This window comes from Lissotriton helveticus, chromosome 2_2 (genome assembly GCF_964261635.1).
Source record: "Lissotriton helveticus chromosome 2_2, aLisHel1.1, whole genome shotgun sequence".
Classification (NCBI taxonomy): domain Eukaryota; kingdom Metazoa; phylum Chordata; class Amphibia; order Caudata; family Salamandridae; genus Lissotriton; species Lissotriton helveticus.
Genome location: NC_136060.1, coordinates 225796318 through 225823499, shown reverse-complemented (window position 1 = coordinate 225823499; position 27182 = coordinate 225796318). Strand labels below are relative to the sequence as shown.

General features: G+C 39.2%; 1 protein-coding gene across 3 annotated transcripts in view; it reads left to right on the top strand.

The window, feature by feature from the left end:
• Positions 1–27182, top strand: part of PCDH7 (protocadherin 7) — an 813510-nt gene that overhangs the window by 687359 nt on the left and 98969 nt on the right. For 2 of the 3 annotated variants that reach the window (XM_078678363.1, XM_078678362.1), the window contains one exon: positions 15754–15837. The exons of the other annotated variant lie outside the window; for it this stretch is intronic. In XM_078678363.1, the coding sequence (XP_078534489.1) occupies positions 15754–15837 (84 nt within the window). The remainder of the gene's footprint in view (positions 1–15753; positions 15838–27182) is intronic. 3 annotated transcript variants of the gene reach the window in all.

Sequence of the window (27182 nt, the reverse complement as noted above, 5' to 3'; positions counted from 1 at the left end):
CTCCTTCAATACATGTATGAATTGGCAGCAGGCCCCTTTGATTTTCTAATTTCCTACCAGCTTTCCTAGCTTGTTCGGTCTGCAGATAAAGCACCCGCTGCACATACATAAATAATATTGTCTGAAGAATAAATATTTGTTTTTTGTGCTGCTATCAGCATGGAGCATCACCTTGTACAGAGAAAGAAAAAACACATATGTTAATCGAAAAAACTTTCAAGTTATGATCTCATCTTACATACAATAAATAAGTGAATGTGGTCATCCGTTCATATCTAAGAATTTTATATTAGGATATTAGTCGTTTCTGAAGAAAAAAACATTTGATGGAAAAAACGAGACTGCGAAAAACATGCAGGTATTCAAAGAGTGGCGGACACCCCACACGTATCAAACAAGATTCCCATAGATTTTCTGTTACAGCCAGAGCTAATATAATAATTATATGCTTTTAGTTGTTTTGTGTTGCTGTTGTCATTATCACTAATATTATGAATGCAAGAATTACAACCAGGTTTAAGGTCTAACCATCAAAATATAAAAATTACCATTGTAATTGGGAAGTAACAAAATAGAAAAGTTCATGAATATTATGAAATTTAAGTCCATTTTATTACTGAAATCATAAATATTCACATTAGGCCCTCTCCTAAGCCCTCAGATTTCCATGTAAAATTTCCATTTTTATGGCACCTGAAATCTATAAGGCGAAAAACCTTAAAGCAAGTTAAGAGAAGAAGAGAAAAGGAGACTTAATTCCATTCCCAAACTTCTGTAACAAGATCTTTTAGAAAGTAGAGTAAAGATTATTTTAGAGGTGAAAAACAGAATAAGAAGCATCGCTAAACCTCTGCTGTATAAAAAGGATGGACAGGAGTAATAAAACTATAATGAACTACTTAGGGTATGGTGGGTGAAGAAATCTGCTAGTGTGATAATACAGAAGATTGCTTCTTTACTCGCATCAGTGTATTATAATGTCCAAAATGACAAAGATCGTGGTGCAGAAATTGCTATATTCATAATCAGTACTTAATGCACACAAAATGGCATATTTCATGAGTGAATGGATGCAAGCCCAGATTATGTTCTGTGGAGTCAAACACTAAAGAGAAACGAATAGACATGCCTCATACACATTTCAAGTGTGGTCCAGATGTTCTTCTACATTGTTAATTTAAGAGTAGGAGAATTTTTTATCATAGTACATATTTCAGAAAAGTAATGGCGGAATAGGATATTGTAGGAGTTTGGACAATATAAAACATGTAAATGGAAATGACGAGAAAAGCAACACAGGCCACAAGGTTACCTCAGAGAAAATGCCTGTGCTGAACCAAGGGGACAGCAACACTAACACTGCAGCAATGAATAGAAGAACATGTGTCCACAGAGACTACACACGTGTTTCACTTCTATTTTCTATATATATTAATGTTTAAAAAATATTGAGCTATATAGAAGAAGTTGCATGAATACAGATATGTATATATATATACAAAATATCAATTCATCAATATAATTCATTTTATCCCAAATAAATACTATTCAAAACATGCAACTTGAATGTATGTAATAATCACATGTGTAAAAAAGATATCAGAGATTCAGTGACACCACAATGAATAAAAAAATAGTGCCAAAAGTTGAAGTCAAAATTCAAAAGCCAGCCCACTCTATGGATAAAAAAGGAAGTCTTAGTATACACTTGAAGTCCAGCACTTTATACCATGATTCATAATACACCGACAGATCAACCCTCCCTCTCTGCTTAAAAACAAAAAAACAAAAACAGGTGCCCTTATTTTAGCCATTTTGATTATAATTCCATTTCTTGTATAATACAATCTTTCCTAAGAAGCTATAGTCTTCCTCTCACCTATCCAATTTTTCTATTTTAGAGTTCCTAGATAATTCTACTTTTTTGGCAATCGATCTTTGAGCAGCCAGAGGTTTGCAATAAAGCACATTATAAATCTGGCACAAATTCAACCTAGAAAATAAAGCAAGTCCAGTGAGAGCTTTCTTTGCACTAATGATCACACATTTCCTAATTAGATCTCCCAATTTGATCTGTAGTTGTTCTCAGAACCTCTGCAGTTCTGGGCAATATATGAGCATGTGCTCCCAAGAGTTGAACTCATTTTAACCCCTTGGACAATTTGGGCTACCACTGGAAAACCAAGAATGGAATTTGGATGATGTATTGTGCACTTGGAGAAAAATGTCATAGAGTGAGCATTGGATATTTGAAATGAGAAAAGATGTGTATCATTTCACAGCTTTTGATTAGCTCTCAGTTTGTCCATATCAGTCCAAATTCAGCCTGTTCTCTCTGAATGTGCTTTTATGGGTCAACATCTAACATCAGTGTTGATATCTACGCCTAAATATTTCACAGAGTTTTGTGATGTACATTTGATCGTATATTTACAGCTAATGTAAATAATGCGGTTACAAAAGTCGCCACCTTAGTTTTGGAATGATTGTCTTTGTACCCAGTCAAGAAATGATCAACGATATTGAATGCTTCAGTGACTAAATACAAGCAATGTTGCTGGCAATGGTATTGATGTAATGAGTAGGGTTGATACATTTCACCATGTACCGCTACAGAAAGCTGAGACAAGACATTTTGGTCTACCCTGATGTGTTTCCTTCCCTCCCTTGTTTACTTGTTTTATGCCTGCCAACCAAAAATTATTTCAAGCTTATTTAATTCTCTCGACATACGCGCTGCCTATAATTACCTGTGGTTATGATTTGCTCTTTTTACATAGAATGTCTTAATTCCTTCTCAAGTCTTTTCCACCACTATTGGTGTGGTAGCTTCAGACAGTCATTCTACAGCTGATTGTTATACTGTCAATGTATAGAGCATCTGTCTCTTCCCACTTCAATCAGTAGTGCTTTAAAGCAGTATTATGCAACAGATTTATACACTATTTTGGTTTAATATAGAGTAGGGACTGATGCTTTTATTTATCTGTTCTCTAAATTTAACTGGATCTAGACTGCTAAATCTGAAGTGGTGTTGAATGTTTCTGCTCGATACCATCTATTAGCAAGCCAGTATATCTACGTGCATGAGAAAATTAGAATGGTCTGAAAAAATTTCCAACTTCTTCTCCACGTCTAAAACTTGCATTTGGGAAAATGTAAGCAAACATATTTAAACTGGCAGCTGTTGCTAAACTATTACTTTTGTAGGCATGTTGTTGTGCATCAGGATGTTACTTTAACCAAATATATATTTCAGCTTACAACCTTCCATTAGTTTAAGTGAGTGTCTTTTTACTAATCTCATGGATATTTTAGCCTTATTTCGCTTACCAAATTAATCTAAATGTGCCATAATTATATCGAAATCCTCTTAAAAAAATTAAATGAAATGGATAAGCAGTAAGTTGGGGTGTTAGCTATACCAGTGCCTTACAATAGTCTGAAGTAAGACTGTAATGTGATATTTGTGTCCTCTGGAATCACTTTCATATTTAATATTCTGCAGGTCTTTCAACCCCTTTTTAACAGTCATTATTATATCTAACCAAATTTCCGACCCCATTTCTCCTTGCCTATATGGGATTCTTGAAGGATTATAATTTGTGCCCATGTGTGCTTGAAATACTGAAATTTAGAACCAGACTTCATAGGTTTATTGAAATCATTCATATTCAGTGTCAGAATTTGCACCACAAAGATGTGCATGTTTTATAGGTATGATTATATTAAACCATATCAAACTTTTTTCTTTTGACACTTCTCTCTTATTACCACCTAACTCCTCCCAGCCACCGAACCTTCCCTATTGGCAGAATGGAATTTGAATTGTGTGCAATTCCTTCTCCGCACTGCATTCTCCACAATCCATGTACAGGAATGCACAACATGACAATATTTAAATAGAAAAGGCTCTACAAATTCTATGTATCCATCCCTTTTGCTGTCGGTTTTTAATGATATATCAGTGACTTATCAGACCAGTATTGTCCATCATTTCAAGCCTCTATCAATCTCCAAATTCTACATTTTTAGTCCCGACTTAAAAACCTTATTTACCCCACCCACCCCAACTCAGTAGTCTCATATTATCTACAACTGAAAATGGTACACAGACATAATATCGACTCCAAAATATCGTTTGGACATAATATCGACTCCAAAATATTGTTTGGAGAAAATATCGACAGGACAGAATATCGACAGCCAAAATATCGTTTTTAAGGTAAGTGAAGTAATATCGTTTTTAAGGTAAGTGAAGTAATATCGTTTTTATTTTTAGGGTTCAGGGTCAGTTTTGGGTTTTTGGGTAAAGGGGTATTTTTAGGGTTCAGGGTCAGTTTTGGGTTTTTGGGTAAAGGGGTATTTTTAGGGTTCAGGGTCAGTTTTGGGTAAAGGGGTATTTTTAGGGTTCAGGGTCAGTTTTGGGTTTTTGGGTAAAGGGGTATTTTTAGGGTTCAGGGTCAGTTTTCAGTTTTTGGGCAAAGGGGTATTTTTAGGGTTCAGGGTCAGTTTTCAGTTTTTGGGTAAAGGGGTATTTTTAGGGTTCAGGGTCAGTTTTCAGTTTTTGGGTAAAGGGGCATTTTTAGGGTTCAGGGTCAGTTTTCAGTTTTTGGGTAAAGGGGTATTTTTAGGGTTCAGGGTCAGTTTTCAGTTTTTGGGTATTATTTTATTATATTTTATTACTATATATATATGTTTAATAAATATGAAATAAAAAAATATTTATTTAACTTATATTAATTATTTAATTATTATAAGTTAATTTAAGTAATTTTAAGTATATTTTAGTAATTAATTATTAATATTAATTTAATTTAACACTGTTTTTAGTAAATACGATATTGTTTTACAACTATATTTTTGTAAACGATATTTTTAACTCGATATTTTTGTACTTACCTGTTTGTAGATAGAAACTCGATATTTTGACTGTCGATATTTTCTCAACAATATTTTTGATGGTCGATATTCTGTCCGTCGATATTCTTTCAGTGATCCACTGAAAATAACACAGGTGCTAACAAGTAATTCGACAATAATAACTTTAATGGCTAAAAATTCAAAAAAATGTGATTGACACTGTAACTCATCAAAAGCAGGCCACAAATCACTTGACAAAGTAATCCATGAGCAGTAAATGCCTCCGCTTCAGGATATGCCGCCCTGCATCCTATGCATGTTGGCAAGGCTTGCATATCACTTGAACGACTCCCTTAGATATTCCCAGATTATTCTGAACCCAATCTGCAAACTTCAGCACAGTGATTGAGCCAAGGCTCAATGCTGCACCTCTCTAAAATGCTGAAGGAACCAGTGAAAAAGGAGAGTATGGTGTGATTCAAAGATAGATGGTGGATGTTACCGAAAGGATAATGTCCAATCTTTCACCATTGACAACTACAGTAGGATGTCCACAGCAAGGAGCAAAAGTCATTACTATACTTTATAACTTTTCCTCCACACCTATCAGAAATGACATGCGTACATTGCTGTCATTATAAGGCAAAAACTCTCTCCGAACTTGCGAAACACACTGGGAGACAAATATCTTCCCACAGGTTTCCCAGGTAATTATTGCATGCAGCTCATTGCAACTTATGGATCTAAACGATTCAGTACTTGGCGTGATTGCTGCCTCTGACATAATTGCGAAAGCATTATAGGTTTCCCAATACAATTTATCCTTTAACATTATTTTATTTAAGCATTTATGTAGCGTGCCCAAACTAGCAGCTAGCAATTTATGAGCACGAGAAGAGAATCCATTATTGAGTAAAAGTGTCATGAGAGCAGTATTTTTCCAATTGAGCATATACATATAGGTAGCAAACGTTTGCGCTTGCATAATAACTCAGCAGTGTTTTGTTTTTTAACAATGGCAGTTAAGGAAATTAATTTGAGGACTTTTTGACTTTTCCAAAGTGGATTATTACAACATTAAATATCATATATGTCACTGGAGCATAAGTACATTTCGGAGAGAAACGGTTTGCCAGAGAACATCTTTGCAAAGGTCAGCATGTGGATGAATTTAAGTTGCAATTCAATGTGGCAGTGGAGTCTCAACATTCTGCCATTACCTAGAACATTTCAAATACATTGGCGTCTGTTTTTGACTTAGATGATAGATTGGGATATAGACAGAAGGGCGTAAAGGAATTATAGTCTGCAAACGGTGGGTGAAAACGAACGGAGAGCACCAATTACTCTGTGTAAAGAGGGTGCACTATTTATCATGAGGCTCATGGATCATATTTTCCAAGTCTGCATCATTAAACGGCAGACAGACAAAGTTGGCAGCATCTTTTCAGAGCTCTAGCACTCATGTAGAATAATAGGACAGGTGGCTCAACCAGTCCTCAGAATTCTGACTTGGGCTTTTGTAGTATACCCTGTTTTCATACATGTGAATTTAGCAAAATGGCAGAGGTAGCAGAAGGGATATCATGCAAACTTTTTTCCTGCTTACCTCCTAGGTTATGTCCGATGTCCCAGCCTAATCACCTATTCAGCCTCACGATTTTATGTGAAATGTTAGAAACATATGAAGCAGTGGACACTTACAGAACTGAAATAAAGCCCTTATTTAAATTTATCATTCTTACCTTTTTTAATATATCAGTGACTTTTTGATGTAGGACAGTGCTTGAAATGGAAAAATAGAAGTGCAGGTACTCTGTACCTGAGTACCTGATTGTTTCTGAGAAGTGCCGGTACTCTCCAATTAAAAGTATTAAGTCTCTCTTGAGAAGTGCCAGTACTTTCCCTTTCAAAATAAAAAAGTACTGGTACTCCGTACCGCGGAGTATCGGCCCATTTAAAGCACTGATCTAGGAACAGTGTCAGGTGAAGGGAAGGGAAAGATAGAGGTAGCAGCTAATACCAATCGGTATCTTTATTTGATATTTGTGCCACTGCTGTGCTATGGAAAGAATGATATACGTGTGGCGGTAGCATAACCGAGAAGGGCATAGGATTGAAGATGAGAAAAATGTCTGGAAAATGAAGAAGTTGGTTTTAGGGAAGAATAAGGAAAGAAATGCTCTAAGGTGGGAGAACTAAAGGTGGCCTGAAAGAAGGAAGAAGATGAAGTGCTAAGGGAATGAAAAGGAAGGGCAAAGGCTAAGGAAAGTAAAAGTGGCAGATGGGTTACATAAGCAAAACTAAATAAAAGGATGCTGGCAACTGGGAGAAAGAAAAATGGCCAGGAGATGGAGGAGGAAAGACAGGGAAGCAGGAGAAACAAGTTATGTAGGGCAGAGAATATAGGGAAAACAGTCTGAATATTGATGAAATAAGGCTTGGAGATGGTTTGAGGAGATGTGTATAGGCTCTGATGAGACCGAGGAAAACATTTTGAGGGTAAGAAGAGAACGAAAAAGTGATGTGTGAGGATCATTAGTCCACAAAAAATGGCTGAAAGGAATATAAGGGTGGTAAAAGCTTAGGGAGAAGGTCAAAGAGGAGACGTTTATTTGAGAGTTTAAGGATGAGGTCAAAATGAGGAACGAATAGACGAGTCTGAAATGGAAGGACTAGAAAGATACTGTATTACTAATACTATACACTTTAACCCCTTGTGCGCTTTGGACGGCCCCTGGCCATCCGACGTCACGGTGGGCATGTGCGGAGGACGGCCAGGGGCCGTCCGAACCCCGCCCACTGTTTAAAACGGCCGCACAGCGTGAAAATTTGAATAGTGCGGAAGGGGTTAAATGGTTGTGGCTGCTCATGCCAGGGGCTAAAATAGTGGTCTTGTATTAGTGATGGAGATATGGAATACCACTCCCTGTGATATTAACTATAACAACTCACTTCACACAAGTTCAGACTTGTACGCTGAAGCCATCCTATGAAATGCGGCACCTCACAGTAAACTACGGCCTGTGCGTCTTGAGAATTTACACCAAAATAATTTGACAAATGCACAAACAAACAAATGAAAAGATGGAAAAGTGCTTTTCTGATCATTCACTACACACAAATCAATAAATTTCAGGAATTAACTAAATGCATATTTATATTTTGGATGAAGTATATTTTTTGCCAGATTAATGTATCATAATTTTACAGCATATGGTAATTACATTTGGAAACACTTTGAATATTCTGCAGATCACCAAAGTTCACACTACCACTATAATGTAAATGAATGTTCTCCACTATCAGGGCCAGCTGCATTAAACTGAATGCTAATCAACTGGCATTGGAATGAAGTATCACCATCCAGTAAACAACTCTGTGGATGTGTCGTTTTATTAGGAACTACTACGAGAGAACTGCTAAAGAAATACATGCATTTGAAATTGTCATTACATTGATCTTGGTTAATAAATAATCTCTGTTTTCACCTGCCATTTGCTCAGAAGTATTAGAAACAACATTCTGACGGGGGATAGAACAAAGAGCAGCCACATATTTCTGATCACATGTCTCCCCATCTAGGAAAAATATACATCAACACTATTCTGCGTAGTGCACAAAGACCATTGGACAACATTCAAATCTGTGCATCTCAAAAGGAGATCACAGATTCTACACCTCAAACAAAATGAAACATTTATATGATTCCACTCTGGAGAAAAAAAAGCTATAAATAGATCCCCCACATGCTAGAAATGATTCCTCCTGCGAGATCCATAAACCCCATTGGTGACGTTCTGGAAAAAACAAAGACAAGTAATCATTCACAAAAATGTATAGATGATGAAGTGTGTGCTTACTCTTTCAGTACTTTTGCTTTACTTATGATTTTCAGGAGTGAGCCATGAGCTCTGAAGTACTAGTAGACTAAATCACAGGAAAATTGTTTGTAATGTGAGGCCTACATTTTTCCACCAGGTACTCAAGTATATTAACGTGTGGCTATCTATGGACTGAAATCTACCACGAATTGAAAGAATGAACACAAACATGTCTCCTTTGTAGATTTTAGCTAATGATTTATATTGGTAAACAACCTTTACAACGCAACTTTTACCACGCAGTGCCTTTACAACGCAACTTTTACAACGCAAACTATTACAACGCATTGCGCTGGGGGGTGCTCTAGGATAGGGAATAGGTTTAATGTACTATCCAACACCTTCCCTACTATCCACGGGGACTGGAGTTGGAATAGTAAATTAAACAATTCACTATCCAGCGCCTAAAAGCACTATGCGTTGTAAAGGTATGCGTTGTAAAACTTGCGATATAAAGGTAGGCGTTGTAAAAGTATGCGTTGTAACGTCATACATCCATTTATATTATGTCCCAAAGTCATTGCAGTTCTGTGCACCACCGCATTGTAGGTAATGACAGAATTTCTTTGAATGAATGTAAGAGAATTGCTAGCTCCTTCAAGGAGCCTCACCTAAATATCATTTAGCTCCAAGCAAATCACAAAAAAACAACAAGCATTTGCAATTAAGCAAAAAGAGAGCGGGTAGTAGTGGAAAGAAATCACACCTCATACTCAAGATATGCTATTTAGTGGGTATATGATTAAATGCTAGGTATATAGGATACACTATTCAAAAAGATGGTACTTAAGAGTGAGGTGTAAGGTGTAAGTAAACGTTGGACTGAAGGCCCAATTTGCCAATGTAGCAGAAAGGAATACCACAGCACTCCACTTAGAGTATACACAAAACAAATAAGATCCAAACAGTAAGGATTTTTCTTCAAGCAAGAAGATTTCTTTAATATAGAAAAACGTAATTCGAGTGTTTCCACGTATAATCTTGTTCCACAGGTCCTATCCATCCAGTTTTCAATACATTGCTGACAGCAGACACGTGTTTCATCACACAGTGACTTTTACAAGGCTGTGTAACAATGACAAACAAATGTTGAGGAACGTAGATCTTGTCATATCTATACACTGCAGAAAATAGGATAAGTCTCTGATGGTACATGACCATTGTTTATAGCTATTAAAAAAGTCAGTGTTAATCAGAAAGCAGATGTGAAAAGTGTCAGAAAAGAGCCAGACCCGAGATTGTTTGTCGCGGTTGTGCATCGTGCATTAAAAGGAAACGTGAAGTACATAGAAGCGAGCTGTTGTGCACAATACTCAAGAATGAATACAAACATGAGAACCGTACCACTCCAAACATCAGTTATAATACGAGTGCAAAGAGTCTATTGCTGCTACTAACCTTGAATATGTCAAAACTGCTGGTTAAGAGAAAGAAAGGCAAAAGAATGCTTGATGTTGAAGAGACAATTTTTGTGACGGCCTCACTCTGCTCACGTTGGCGCAGGTTGACTTAGTAAACAGAAGACAACAGATCTAATAAGTAGGATAAAATAAAGGTGACTTAAACCACATGAAATCTTGATAACAACCCGCAATAACTGCACGTCACTCACATGTCAAAATCCAAACAGAAACAGAAACCTGGTGCAAATACTTAAGTGTTAGGGTGCTCTGGGTCAAAGTCGTCCCTCATGTTCATTGGGCGCCCAGAGGACGAGGAGCTGCTGCTTCTGGGGGCCTGGACACATCCAGCATGTGCAAGGGGAAGAGGGAGTGGTGAAAGCAGTGCAGCTACACACAAGCCAGGATTTAAAGGCCCAGGCACTTCTAAGAAGTGCTCGATGTCAATAATAACTAAACAACATCATGTGAAGCGCGGTGTCTCATGTGCAACAATGGTTTTGGGGGGACTGAGAGGACATTAAAGCACAATAAGAGAGAGGCTGGGGAGGGTTCGGAACAAACGGAGCGGAAGGTTTACGGTCCAGGACAGTGTAACTTGAGCATTGTGCTCATACACTCTGCCACATAAAAACAAGAGTGCGCAAACCCAAAAGAAAAACTCTCCCGAGAAAGAAAACCAATAAGGGGTCAATACTCCAGGGGAGGAGTAAGACAGGAGAAGGTGGGAAAGATACGGTCAATAAACCATACAGAAGAAAGCTTTTCAGAAGGATACACTGTTGAACTAATCGGCAGTGAGGGCGTGGCCAAACCACATAGAAGTAAATACAGCATGCCTCACAGGGCAGCGCATGCGCGCTGCTAAGCTAAGCTCAAACTAAAAATGAAATTTATTTTCTGCAGCTGTTTAAATGTTTTTATATTTGTCCTATGTTCTTAGCTTATTCATGTGATTCAACCCAAAGTAACTTATTGTTCAATATTTATGATCAAAACGTGCCTACTAATAACACATGTAAGAATGTTAGCATTCATTTTTTCAGCCATTGCAGGTGCCTTCTTAGATGACAAAAAAATGAATTAAACTGCTATTGTAGATTGTTCTTCTAAAGGAAACACTAGTATGAATCAGTGTATAGAACACCCTTAACTTTAAGGATGACGTTGCAAATATGTAAACTAGGACTCTTTATGTGACTTTTATAAGACAATTAAAAGGTTTTTTAAAGTAGAGCCTGATACAATTTCACAGTGGATTTTAACATGTAGCTGAATTAGCATTACCTTACTTCTATAAAGCACTTGATAACTTCTATGTTTTGTATTGGTGTTGAAAATAAATGCTTCTATTGCCCAACTCAATCATTCTTATTTTTCCAAAATCAAAATGATGAAAACCTGTTAGTACTTTACAAGGACAGTGACTGCTGACCTCCAAATTACCAGCAGGCACTTACCTCACTATGCTATCGTATCACTGTTGCACAATATAGAAGATTAGGTATAATCCATAGTAAATGTTGTGAATACATAATGATAGTTATGATGGTGAAATGCTGATGGTTTAAATGTCTGAATTTCAGCTATTATAAGTGTAGTTTATAGTTCTAAAATTCCACTAATTTACATGAGGTGTTTGTGAATATTAATATATTTTTGCAGATTACTGAAATTGTAAGTGTGCAAAATTGTTTGTGAATTAGTCACTTTGTAAATCTTTAAAGTCCAAGATTAGCCTACTCTTCTTACGCAGACTTACGTGTTACCTTTACTGATTAGTTAATTATATGTCATTGACAATTGCTCACCATTTTTCTATGATTTTTAGACCAATCATAATATCACGTGAAGGATGCTTTGGGCTTTTATTTTGATGTGTTTACACATTATTTTGCAATGGTGTCCAACACTTACCTGTGGCCTAAGCTTCTCACCACACGTGACTTTTGCTGATTGCTGATTTAATTAATAAAACTAATTTCGTAGAACGCGCTGCATCGCATTTTGCGATGCAGGGCGCGCTACGAAATTAGTTTTATTTATTAAATTGGTTACTTGCCTCCAATTATCGATATTCCGGTTTTTAGAACCCCCCCACCCTGCCCCCGCCCCGCCTTTCTGCCCCACCGTAACTCCCTCCACGGCCCGCGGCTGTCCTTGATGGACAGAATTAAAGGACATTGCACCATACACCCTTCGACTGCCCCTGCTTTGTTTAGCTGCCAGATGAAGCTTACCAGCAGAGGCTCTTTCTACTGAAAGCTTAAGGTTCACTCGTCTCTAAATGAAGCGGGCAGACCAAACGTTTGGCAGACAGGTACTCCATCATGTTTTTGATGGAGGACCCTGTCTGGCAAACTCCAAATCAGGCTCGAAGACTCTTTCAGGTTAAAATATGAAAATACATTTTGCATTCTTCACTCAGACAAATAGCTAATGATAACACTTTTGAGGTCAACTGTTATTTTCTTATATGCATTCGAAGAGTACCTGAAGTGTAACCCCTCAGTGTTAAGTGGATAGATGCGGCGATTTTACTAAGGACTTGAATATTTGATATAGTATATTATAGCATAATATAGTATAGTATTTGTGGAGTATAGTATAGCATAGTTTTTTTACTTCTGCATCACGGCCTATTGCATATAAAACCTGTAAATAAGGCCTTCTTATGCAATCCCTTTGTTATATCAATTACAGAACCAGAGGTATTATTCAGTTCTTGTGCTTCAGCTGACATTTACTAGGAATACTTAGTTGCTATATTTAGATTCATGAAGCTGGAGGGCAGAGAGACAATCCTTATTTACAAATGCCTTCTTTGTAATAATCATTCCTCTTCTTCTGAACATATTTTTACCAACATGCTTTCTCTAACATTTCCCTCAGTACAATGTATTTTCACTTCCTGTCAACCATTATGGAAAGAAGTGGTCTCCATGTTTTGAAGTGCAGGACTGAAGGAATTCTGTGCTTCGGTGTTTACAAGTCAGGAGGTTATTTAGATATTGACAAACGTGGAACATCCTACAGAAAATATCTGATATCCCATCTGCCCTCTTACAGTGCAGATGAAATACCCTATTTAGTGAGGATACACGTGCATGCACTTTAATTAAGGGAGGCAGCACATCTGCCAATTGTTGGTGGAAGTCCCATATCTGAAAAAATTATAAAGGACATCCTGAGTCTCAACGCAGCATGGATGAGCGTAGACTTTCATACTTGCACTGCCATTTGCTTTTTTATGAAGTTATGATGTTATCCTTCCACTTCAAGCTGCAAACTGAGATGGTTCTGTTGCAAACTTGTTTCACAAATTGCTTCATTTTCTTAATTAAGTTCCTCTCTTATACTTGATTGCTAACCTTCCTACTCATATGTTTGAAATCAAGTCAGTTAACTAATATGAATGAAGAGTAAGGCCATTTTGGTAACAGTATAGCATACTTTAACACATTGACCAGCAATTCCCTAAAACTAAAAACCATCTGACTTGGACCATTCCTAGGTCAACTATGAACAATAGGACCCATCGCAGTGACATCAGCAAGAACCTACTCCATGGTGTGTAGTTGTATCACCAGCAACATCTTTGTATTTGTTAGTTTTAGCAGAAATTAGCGACTCCTGCCAGAAGTGAATATTTCCTGCCAGAAGTGAATGTTGTACTAGTCTATAGTGGGATCTTCTCAGAGCGAGCAAATATCACTCGTAAATAGCATGCCAGTGCATTCATTGTGATCCAAAGTGTCGTTTAGTTGGTCATCCATGTACTTGAATGGCAAATAAAGAGATTACTTTAAAGAACTACAGGTAGTCATACCATTCTCCAGAACATCAAGTTCCCCACCACATGAATGTAGAGAAAAAAGGATGATTGTGTTAATCAGACTTCAGTATCATCATCACAACTAAAAGTGATTACATTTATATAGAGTCCGAGATAAAAAAATCCACAGTTTTTAAAGAAAAAGGTCTAAATAAAGTGGCCTTGAAAGCAATTGTTAGAATCGTTGGGGTTTACTGTATACTCCCCTGTGATCTATGCATAACGTTGAGGATACAGAATCATTGTTATTGTTCTTTGTTATTATTATTATTATTAATAACCATCATCACTATTGTTGTAGCTGTTGTACTCGCCTAGGACATTGTATGACACTTAAATTATACACATTAAGTACATATTAACAAGTAAAATTAAATGTTCCACTTATTATTTTTTCAAAAATACATTGGTGTGACATAATTTTGATGAGCCTGGCAGAGATCGTCTTCTTGATACCGTACAGTAATGCACAATGTAAACATTGTGCAAACCGCTTGCATCAAATTTCAGAGCATCACATGACATAAAATGAACTGTCGCAACACACTACATAGTTTATAAACTCTCCACAACACACATGAAAGATATTTCAAAGCATGCATGCTATGTATTCCTATCTTGGTCTCTAGCAGTGGTGTAATCAAAGTGCAGGCGGTGCAGGGGGGTGCCAAGCACTAGGAGGTCCCCTCCGACACTGTGCATGGGCGGCAGGTAAGAGCTCCTGACAGGGTCTGGAGTCTGGGGGCACTGTCCAAGTACTTTGAAAGGGGAATCCCTTTCAAAGTACTTCCCATGGCAGCCCAGGTTAACACCAGAACCTGGGCTGCCATGGGAATTCACAAGGACATATTATCAAGGCCATTATCGCCACTGTAGCTGCAGTTTCCTGCTGCTAAAGCGGCGATAATTTTATCGCCTTTCTTGATAATATGCTCCCTAGAGTTCTACCATTTAAGGGGGCATGCAAAGCCAAAAGATATTGCAGGATATTTTGCGTACTTCATTAAAGTGACCATCCCGCAGTGGTGGCTTTTACTGCCCTCTCCCCACAACCTTTTCTGACTACAGATAATACATGTTAGGTGTAACTACACTGAGCAGGTCCACTAAATGTGCTGACTTAATATGCACTGTTTGTAGAGTTTAACAAAATGATGAAAAGCATGAGCACAAGTTGTAATTGTTACAGAGCAAAACGATTAAGAAACCACTTTCAAGCACACAAGAAAATAAACATAATATAAATATGATAATGCTACCAGGAAAATCATTAGACCACGTGTGTCCAAAGTTAGTTCATGGGTACTAGACTCATGCCCATGCCACATTTTTAGAATATCACCATAAGGTACATGCACATGTAATTAACTTAAACGGGAATCATTTACTTAGTCTGATCTTATAATAAATGTGTGGCACACAGATCTGGGAATCCTATAACAATGTTGGACACTGTTGTTTTCTATTGTTTGTTTACAGTATAAAGTGAAATTCCATTTTGTTAATGCTACCATCTTTAAGTAACTCTCACTAAGCTGCGTTCGCCTCATCCCTTATTTATCAATGCTACAAATAAAGTTTGTTAACCGAAATATGCCAACTAATACATAAAACATTCTTTATGTATTTAGTGTTATTTTGTCTTCTCCTTGTCGTCTTCTACCTGTAAATTGTGTGGACAAAAAATTCGACCACACAATATTATTTACTAACCAGACATTGTGGTGTGATGCACTGCATGGGTAATAGTCGCCTTTCTCCAATTTTACAGGTGGAAGACTTCAAAGAAAAACAGTAAGCCACAATGCCAGACTCTGTCTGCAACCTGATATCAACCAAATCCTGGACACTAAAGGTATGTCATATTTTGTGTTCAAATCAAACTAATGTTTATTTTTACAGGCAACAACTAGATTAAGGGCCTTATTTAGTGTGCGGTGGATGAGATACTTCAGATATCTCGTCTGGCAAATTTCCACTTTCGCCACTCTATTTAGAAAGGGGGAAATCGCCAGGCTTATGTTGGCAAAGCCAACGTTAGCTTCGCTGGCAGAACATATTTCTGATGGCCTGCCAGATAATGAATGGCATGTTGAAAAAATAACCTCAGACCATTCACCCTATTTAGGACAGACGTTTCAACATACTTTTTTCCTGTTCTGGACTGCCATGGAGAGCCTGGAGGTACTGACCAGCAAAAAAGGAATTGAGCCCCACACACACATAAAAACAACTACTAGAACGCCAATAACGAACTCCCAGTTTGGTAATATATTTTGAAATATAATAAAAAATGTTAATGTGGAGTCACATTAGGCATGGGGCATTCTCTGCTAAGCTTCAGTACCTTTAAAATTCCCGCCTATGTACAATAACACAATTTCCGAAACACATTGCCAATGTCACAGATAGAACTGCACTTAACATCACTTATACACCTATACTTACACATTAACCATAGCATCAGCAATATTGAGTCTCATAATTAATCAAGTCATGGACTAGATGTAATGCAGGAGCAATGGATCAGCTGCCAAACTCTAAATAAACCCCAATGTGATGTACAGCTGGCTTTACTGGTACAGTCCAAAAAGAAAAATATTGTCCGGGATTCCATCATGCTAGAAACCAGTGGGGTAGCATGGGGGTGGGGAACGAGGCAGTTGTGCAGGACACACAATCCCAAGAGTGCGCACATTTTTAAAAGAAAAATAATTAGTACTACAATTTTTTCTTTTAAAATTTTGGGGCATCACTAGTAAATTGACAGATTACCCTTTCCAACCACTTTGCGTCCCTGCCACCTCATTTAGAGCCGCTGGTGTGTACCTGCAGAGAGTCAACTGTCAACTGCATCATTGTAAACTCCCTGCTGGCAGCCCAACCACCACCGGGTCCCTGGCATGAGGTGCAATGCAGTTTTTCCTGTCCACAACTGACACAAGGTCACACTCCGAAAAATTCTTAAAAGATCCCACATCCTGGGTGAAATTCCCAGCGTGTCCAACAAATTGATTTTTTGTGTTTTATACAAACAGAATCATTTTTGATCCCTTTTTTAATTGCCCACACTGTAGCTCATAGTGTCATTAGTCATTTGTTAGCAGCAGTAGGCAACATAATTATCCAAAGCTCTACATTCTATCACTAGATCTTGTCTGGGTGATGTTTATGGACTGTAAAACATGTTTAACACCTCACCTTGAATTGAGTTAATGGTTTGCCCTCTATAGAGCGTTCTGCTATCCAGAATGGGACATGCAGGTGCTGATTGCTAATTTGGAGAAAGAAAATCTATTCAGATTGTTTTATGATTCTCTGTAATATATGATAAAGTTCATATACCTTTACAGAACATTTTAGTGTGTTTGTTGGATATATGGCAGTAGGAAGTACCTATAGCAGAGTCTGTGATGTCCGGTGCATCTGTAAATGCTGGGTCGGGTAGCTCAGTGGACAAATGCGTCCACTACAGGAAACGGTGCTTGACCTCATGGTCACTTTCATAACCAGATGTGTCCAGTCAGATTTTCGTCTTTCCAAGGTCAATAAAAGGAGTAGTATTGAGTTGGATAACCATAAACCAATGTTATGCAGTGCTGAGATACCCCTTGTTGTGAACATTTGAAAGGTTTTGTTTACTTTTTTCGGTATGAGAAGAGCGATATTTTGATGCGATACGCGAGGTGCTCCTTGATGGTACTATCCAATAAACATATCAACAAGATATACATTCATCGGTCTTAGGACCGCACTTGTTTTTTTAAGACCGGTTAAGACTGGTTCTACTACACATGGAAAATGTTGGACACCTTTGAGGAAGCTCATATAGCCAATGGACTTTGACTACATTGGGAATATAATTTTTCCGCTGACAACATTCTTTGAATATTGACCTGTTAAAAAACATTTCTTACACTCTATGAGTGGAAAAGTTCGATACCTTTGAGGACCTATGGATGACATATGCATTCTAAGCTCTGGCTTTTTAAGAATGTTTTTTTGACTCACGCTTGTTAATCTACGGAAACTTGACAACAATATGAATCTACTTAGCCTTTCAGAAGTCACTTGTGTGACGAAACACATAGCTGTTTTCTGGAATTCAATGCAAGCTTCTTTAACCCCTTCCACACTGTATGGGCGTTTTAATGAGTGGGTGGGGTTTGGACGGTTCTCGGCCGTCCTCCGCACACGCCCACTGTGACATCCGACAGCGGAGTCCATCTGATGCATGGAAGGGGTTAAAAAAATCTTTGACTCCTGTTCTCTGATTATTCTTTTGGAAAACACTATATGGTGATAACACCATTTAATTACTATATGTTGAGTGTTTTGGTACATCAGTTTCTCGTATTAACGGGGGTGTTTCACCAATGTATATGCTTATTGAGTAGTATGATGCATCTGTTCCATATAGCACCGTAATAAGACTATTCTTTGTGTAATTTCTATGACAAATATAATGGCACACGCCAATAGTGGTACGATCGAAAAAGCCATCGCTTTCCAGCTCAGTTTTGAACACTTGAAAATTATTAACGATTCTTCAATATCAAGATTTTACGATGGTGCCATATGGGATAGTAATGCTGGTTTGTAGTAGAAAAAAATATGAAAGGGCTTTGTGGCTGTAATTTGTTAGTGTTGGCGAAATACAGTTGTTTTCTTCTGAACGATTTATGATGTAGAAATTATAAGTGTAAAAATTCATAAACATGCGTCAAAAAAGAGAAAATATGTCTGCATAAATTACTAAGAGAAACCTTTGAGTTCCTACTGCCTCAGAAGTCTTGCAATTGGAATGTGGTTTCTGACAATGCCCAAACATGCCTGATACTGAATACCATTTATATTGAAGTGCTTTCTATTTTACATAGTTTAAAATAGAATGTAAGATGGAGTTGAATTTCTGTAATGAGCATGACGAGGTAAATTTGCTGAGAGCAGGAGCAGCCAGTGCAGGTAAGCACGGTGAGGCACCGGGGGGCGTGGCGAGGGAGTAGAAAGATGACACCGAGTTAAAATAACATTAAAAAAAGAGAAAGCCACTTAACCGTGCTCGCACCGCATCACCAACTCTGTCAGAGACTGCGACCTTGTAGCACTTAAAATTCACAAGTTACAACTCCCCACTCACCAACAAGGATTCCATTCGGTGACTCTCTGGTTTCACAGACATACATCTTTTGACAGACATACATCTTTTGAGATTGCATTAACAACTGAGATTTTGTACCTTAAAAGAGTTATTTTTTAAGCGATTAACATGCACACATTTGTTTTTCATTTAAGGAGTCCGTTATTTCATATGCAGTTACCTGAAGGTGACAGACCAACAAAATAGTTGAATAATATTTTGCTCTTCATTGCAACATCACTTAATGTGTCCACATTGCATTCAGGATCATTGATCTCACTCTTTTTATGCACTTCAACCACTGAGACTGGATAAGCCGGTGCAGGTAAGCACGGCAGGTTGGAGTGGGGGAGTCAACAGATGATGAGGGTTTGAAATAACTTTTTTTTAAACCGCATCACTGACTCAGTCACAGACGGAATCTTTGTTGGTGAGTGGGGAGTTATGACTTGTGTATTTTAAGTGCTACGAGGTCCCAATCGCTTACTGAAAGTGCTATGAATATGTAAGCCATTTTTGATTAAATTGTATTGCATGGACAGTATAAGTTAGGCTACCACAAAATGTGCAAAATCATTTGGGGCCTAATTCACAAAGGTAAACTTCCACTTTTTTGTAAGTTTACTACTTTTTGGTATTCACAAACCATGTGTGGAGTTGTACAACTTTGCACTCCTTATACTTATGTGTGCAAAGGTTTTCGCACCTGGGGACTTCACGGTTGGGGAAGAGAACTCTCCACACATAAGTATAAGGAGTGCAGAGCTGTAAAACTCAGGGACTTTTTTTTAGAGCTCTGCGACACTTTTGCACCAAATAAAGTGGTACAAGCATGACAGAGGGATCTCAAACAGAATTATGAAGTCACCCGATGTGGTATAGAGTGGTCTCGTAAATCATGAGTAAGGCGATGCAGTGCAAATCACTGCTTCCAGGAGGCATTCCATGGGCGTTCCGGTGTGTTTTCCCATGCATCACCCATGAAATATGACGCTGCTGCAGATTTACAAAGTGATGTAAACCAACTTGGGGAGGTGCCAGATCTGTATGCCTCCCAAGGTTAGGTGCAACAAGGAGAAATATGCTTATTTCTGCTTGTTTTTTCCTCTTTCCATGCATTCTGTGAATGCAGCACACATAGATAGACTAAAATGCCTCGTAGGATTGTTTTTGTGCCGTAAGGGCCCCCTTCATGCACAAACACAATCCTGCCTGCAAAAGAGACACACCCTTACACCTTGGTCCACGGGTGCCTTCGTTGGCACTAGGCTGCCAAAACGGCACCAGCGCTGGCAGAAAGGCAAGAATGCACCATATTGCTTAAATACGGTGCATTCCTGCCTTTTCACTTTGGCATAGGGCAGCACAGTAAAGTGCCTTACTGCACTGCACTATGCCAAAATGTCATAAATGAGGCCCTCAGTACGCAGCATACTGAAAAGAAGTAAACTTATACAAAAGTGTACGTTTACCTTTGTGAATCAGGTCCTTCGTGTTTAACCCCTTCGACGCTCATGACGAGCTCAGCTCGTCATGAACCGCGTGTTTTTAAAAACTTCAGCGCACAGCGGGAAAATGCGCCGCACGCATGGTGTTAAGGTACACTAAAAATATATATGTTAGTAATTGAGTCAGACTGCGCTCAGTGCAAACATTTTTTATAAGTGTAAATTAAAAGGACTCAAATCTTTGTCACCATGGAAGCTTTAAGTGACACCAGCAAGTAAGGCTTAACACCTTCACAGGCTCAGAAGCAGCCTTGACATCAGTTGATTAACCAATTGCACACATTTATACTTTTTCAGGCAGCAGACACCCTGGCCAGAAGTCTTGTTGTTTATAGCTTCCTTTCCCTTCTTCGAATGGAGCCCCTTCCATCCCTTTCAGCTGCAGGCATCTGAAGGGCTGCATTAACCGTTCAGGGATGTGGATGTTTCTTTTTAATAAAAAGTATAGGAAATGTTTTCGTACATGTAAAAAAAAACAAGGACACATTGTCCTCGTACAAACCGCTCACTCCCCCCTCTGAATCCGATTGATTTTATTCAGGTATCCGAGCTGACAACGATGAAAATGTTTTCAGGAATTTTCGACAATTGCTCCATACTGCCCATATGTTTATTTACAATAACCAGAAACTCAGTGGTAGTAAAGTGAGTGCTTTTAACGCATACCCTATAGGGCCTCCTAAATGTTACAAAGTTCCTTGCCGCTTATTTTGTTACACATAGGAGTTACTTCCGTTAAAAGTTTGCTAAATAAACGGCACAGCGAACATCTATATTCGACCCTTTCAATTCTAAGATAATGGTCACTCTTTACCCTACATCCACCTCAGATATAAAACAAGGCTTTGTTTGGATTAAGCAAAAGACTTGGCATTTTACTTACCTTAGAATTTGAGGCCTCGATTCAATGTTTTACTTTGGAGAGCCCTGCAGTGACGTGCACCGGTGAATGAAAGAGAAGCATGACTCCGAGCGGCCACAGGGTGGTGCTCTTCTCCACTAAAGTACAGGGAGCAGGCTGGAAGGCTGAGACTGTCCCTTTATTCTGAATTGATAAAGGGAACGATCGGCAATATTAGCGGGAAAAAAGAGGCTTGACTCGTGATAATAGAAACAGCCGTTAAGCAGCGCAGTCCTTCAGCACATTAAATACGCTCTGCAGTGAATGGATTATTTATTCTGCTTTGCTTGCAAAATTCCATGCAAAACATATGCAGGAAGGGACACCTAATGTATATAAGGGCATTTTACTTTTAGTGTTTTAATGTTGTGCAACTATGCCCACCCTCTTTGTGTCCAAAGAGTGTTGCACGGAGAAAAGACTGCGGCATCGAACGCCGTAGTCCTTTAAGCTGTTGTTTTCCTGCTCGTTTTGTTTACCGCGACAGCATTTCCTAATTGTGAAAACACGGCATTGTTTGACTCTGACTGCGGCACAATGCGCATTCTGGTGGCAAACGAGCTCTAAGTGGCTTTGTTTTATGATTTAATTTAAAGCATTGCTGTGTCTAATAAGCCTCTCTGTTAAAATCCGAGCGCCGAGCTTTCAGAGGGCTACGTGGCCTACATGTAAAGGCTTTGGAAACAGCGTCTAAATAACAGGCAGAGGGGCGCACATTAGTAGCTGCCAGGATGGTGTTTGTTGTGGCGGCCCCTGTCCTCTTTGCTAGACAGCTGAAGGAGCAGCGTATTGATCGGCTAATGCCAGCTCAAACACGGGGGCTGCCAGCCCACAGGGCACGCCGAGGAAAGCCGGGCCCGGGGAGGCAGGCGCGCGCTCCGGCGCGGATTATTTACGGGTTCACGCAGAATATTGTGGTTTTCGTGATGTGCAAATGTTTATAAACTTGCTTGTCTAAGACCACCGTCCTTGGTTGGATGTCCCACGCAAATTGCTTTCTCTGGGCGTTTTAGTGTGATGGCTGGCAAACACGAGCTTAGATTTCAGTCAAAAATGAGATGTATCTGAGTTCATGTTCTGATATTGCATTAGAGCACACATTAAGTTGATGTGTTATTTATCTATCTGTAAATTAATGTACATTTGTCTGTCCTTTGCTTTGCTTTCTTAAAATACTGTTGCATTTCTCTCTTTTTCCGAAGCGTGGTTGTCTGGGCTCGTGTGCCGTGTTGTCACTTCTGGTGGTGTCCCACCAGCAGCAGTCGTTGTCCCAGCTTGTCACATGGCAGGGGAGACCTCTCAATGATCGCCACATATTTCTGCGTGCCCCCCCCCTCCCCCCGCTTCTGCACGAATGGCCCTGTTGTGTCTATTTTGTGGCGACCTGTGGTCCCTCCCAGCGAGTCCACACATCCAAATTGCCTTGGATTCAGTAGTGAGCTGCTTTCACTGCCAAAGTAGCACTGAGTTGCATAGTTGGGGCAGGTTGGTAGTTTGACAGCAGTTTAAAAGTTTTTTTTCAATGTGAATAGCCTTTTTTAACAGACCCGGACTCGTGCATTCAGTGGGAACTGCAGTCTCAGTGGCCCACACCCACTGATAAAGAGGCCTTCTTGGCCTCTCTGCAGCGTGGTTTGTGACATGGCAGGGGATGTGTGTTAACAACAGTGTCTGCTCATGAGCCCATGTGCACCTTCTATAGACCATAACAGGGACGGACGGTGAACATCAGGGTCGTCCTTATGCCTGAATGTCTGTGGGTGGTCAGTTACAGGCCTGGCAGGGTCTCCACCCTATTGGTGCTGCAATTGTGCATAACTGCCAGCAGTAGGAAAGCACCTGCTTTGGGAGGAACCACCAGGGGTTATTAACACTCAGACTGGAACTTTGGAAGTTGGCCAGCCAATCACAGTTCTCTCTGTACTGACTATGTCTTCCAGTGTATGGGCCTAAAAAGGGTGTGACACGCCAGGTCCCAACATCCCTCCAGTGTTCTCTGTGTAATTAGGTAGTGCTGTGGAACAGGAGTGTCTCCCTCACCTTAATGGTTCGTTAAAATACCAGCTCCATATTCCCCTCCGCTGCATCGCATGAGAATCAGCAGAGTGCACACATGCGAGAGAGATGCCCAATCTGCCGCAGAAAAAAAAAAAAAAATTTGTATTTTTATTTAGCTGACTGGGTTTTCCTCTCAGCAAAAGCAATGGGAACAGCCTGAACAGCCTTATGTGAACCCCGCTTATTGAAAACCAGTAGAGGGCGTTCCACAGGGGAATCTGTATTTTGAGTCGGGTTAACTGGAAGGGGGGCTACCAGCCTTATTACTATTACCTGTGGGGCAATAGCGGCAGTTATTAAACCTTCCTCTCTTTATGAACCCCCCACCTGTAGCTTGGGATCACAACTGCCTGAACGATAATTAACAACTTATTCCCTCAGGTGCAGTCTTTATTGTGCAGAAGGGAGCAGTGAAATATGTTTCCTCAACTGCAGTGCAAACTAGACCGTATTTATTTTATTTCTGTTTATTTATACAGTTGTTTTGTTACACATTTGTGATTATAGCCAGCTCATTCCATGCTGTGCATTATTGAATGATACCTTCACTTTTAACCAGATAGCAGTCTACAACACACATGGATTTATGACAGTGCAAACTATATAGCTTATGTGCAGCGTAAGATCGCATTCACAAGTCCCCTTTATTCTCTAAACGTATTTCTGCCATACTTTGAAGAGTATGGAGACAAATGTTTTTCCTGGTTTTGAATCTTGTTTTTGAGTAAATCCATTGACAGGATCAATTTGTATGTAAAATTGCAAAGATGATGAAATGTCAAGGTGCTGCACTGGCCACGTTGACTAGGATAGGCCGCCGTCTCGCTCTGCATACAGATGAGCGCTGCCAAAGGGCACTCATCCTGAGTGTTATTGATTGCATCTCTGATTAATGCTGTACATTGATGGCATTATTTTCAAGTGTTTCCTATATCTGTCTATGGATCTCCAGAACCCTTTGGGACATTAACTGCTTTGCAAAATATGAATATGCATGTACATTAGGCGGAGAAGGAAATCAGTACAGAACACATCAGTATGGAGTGCTCAATAGCAGTGAATTGTTTTTTATGCCAGGTGCGGCCCACAATGTATCTGCAACCACGTCAGATCTCTTAGTAACATCTACCCATTGGCCCATAGTCCTCTGTGTAGATTGTAGAGCACTGGACAAGCCCTTGCAATGAAGGGCTGGGAGGAGTGAGCTTGGATGATAAGTGGGAGATATATGTGTGGTTATTGTTTCGGTAATTAACAGGTGAGAGCCTTCTCGTGCCCGAGCTGCACTAGTTTTCAAATTATGGCTGTGTGGTCTTAGAAGGAACAATACTCTGGCAAATGAAATTGGGAATAAGACATTTGAGCTATAGACTTAGGGCCATATGTATCAAGCTAATTAGCATTCGCAAAGGCTGAAATTCTGCGAATTTCAGCCTTTGCGAATGCTAATTAGCAAAATGGTATGTATGTAACATGTTTGATGCAAAATAAGGAATCGCAAAATTTGCAATTCCTTATTTTGCGGTTGCACTTAAGGAATCGCAGATTTTGCGATTCCTTAAATGCAATGTATCAAAGAAAAAATATTCAAAAAATGCCCATAAGGATTCGCAAATTACCACCCACTTCTAGTTGGTGGTAAGTTGCGAATTCTTTTAAAAAAGCTTTTTTCTAAAAAACCAAAGGTGCCATATGGCGCACATACATGCCCCCAAATGTCATTTTCAGGGGTGCAGCAGGGTGTTCTTGAGACACCCCTGCACCCTCGAAAAAATTCCTAATTTGCGATTAGCAATTTGCTAATCGCAAATTGCCCCTTCATACCTATGGGCCTCCTGGCCCATAGAAATGAATGGGTAATTTGCGATTAGCAATTTGCTAATCGCAAATTAGGAATGGTAAGGAATCGCTATAAAAAAGCGATTTTGTACATACATACCGTTTTGCGAATTCTAAATAGCGATTCCTTAAAAATCGCTATTTGGAATTCGCAAAACGGAACTATGATACATATGGCCCTAAGTTGGTTCTTGCATTGGAATGTCAAACATTACTGTTTGGTGTCGTATACCAATGACTGACTCATTGCTGCGCTTTGGGATGTATGAGCCAATCAGGAGCCTAAATCTATGTTGTCGGAACTAAGGAGAACGGATATTTAATATTGACATATAATAACCATCAAATAGTTTATATTAGAGAACTACAACTGATAAAGAGCAAGATCATTGTGCTTTCATTTTGCCTCCCTCCCTCCAACCTCCATCCCTACCTCTCGCCCTCCCTCCCTCCCTTTCCCTTTTTCTTTTCTTTTCCTTTACTTTCTCTTGTTATATGATGTTCGTTTAAAATATTGTATCCTACGTGAATAATAGTGCTTTTTTTATTTTAACGAAGTCTTTCCCATGAATATAGCAATAGGCCATTTACTCGCTGTTTTGTGCCCCACACAATTTGCACAAAGTGGCCATTTTTTGGCTTAGACAATCTCTAATGCTGTTCTGTGGTATGTCTGAACTTCAGATCCATTTTAAGCATGTCGCTCCCAGAGACTGCATGTCTATTGACGCGCATTTGTATACTGTGTCCTCTACACACAGTACCAGGGTAATAGATAGATATAAACTCAGTGAAAGGCCCATTAAGAAGCATTTTCTGAGCACAGCAGTTTAGAAAAGAAACAAAAGCCATATTGGGAGGCTTGGGAAGCACTTCATATGATAACAATGGGCAACTGCAGAATAAAGCATCTCTGTGCTGGGCTCAGCCGCTTGAATGACTGGGGGGGAAACGATCATTGTTTTCTCAGAGGAAAATAGGACATTTGTCGCAGGCAGCGATGAGAGATGTCAATAGAATTTCCCCTGGGGACAGCTGCTATTTCATTTGCAGAGAGTACGCACTGACTTTGTTTCCTATCTTTTCATTTCTGAGAACAGTAAGGTATTTACTGTTGAAAACAAAATATAAATAGCCTATATAATTTCCTCAGTTCTGTTTATCTCTCTTTGTCTTTCGTTGATACTAAAATCTTGTCCACCTTCCTGTAGTGCCTTGTTCATTCCTGACCACGCGCTTCCAGTCCCTAACATCTTACTCCCTCATATGTCGTAACTTTCTCTCTTTAGCTTGCTCTCTTTGCTGTTTTACTCTTTCTTTACATCTTTCTCATTCTTTCTCTTCTCTCTCGCTCGCTGTCTTATTCCCGATCATACTTTCTCCCCTCCCTAACAATCTCTCTTTGCTGTATTAGCTCGATTGCATGCCACTGGCATAACTATGACTCCTGTTTCTCCGCACTCATTCCCCCAGGCTTCTCTCTCTTATCCCATGTCTTGAAAAGTCTGAAAAATTCATGAAGGTTGCAAAGTTGCATGTGAGTCGGGCTTTTGCATGAAAATTAGGTCTTTCACATGTCTCGAAAAGTCTGAAATATTCATGAAGGTTGCAAAGTTGCTTGTGAGTCGGGCTTTTGCATGAAAATTAGGTTTTTCACAAGTATTTTGTATTGGAGTGTAATTTCTTACAAATGACTGTAACTCACCAAGGTCATGCACCTGCATATGAAAGGTTCATGAGCTAGCAGCCCTAAT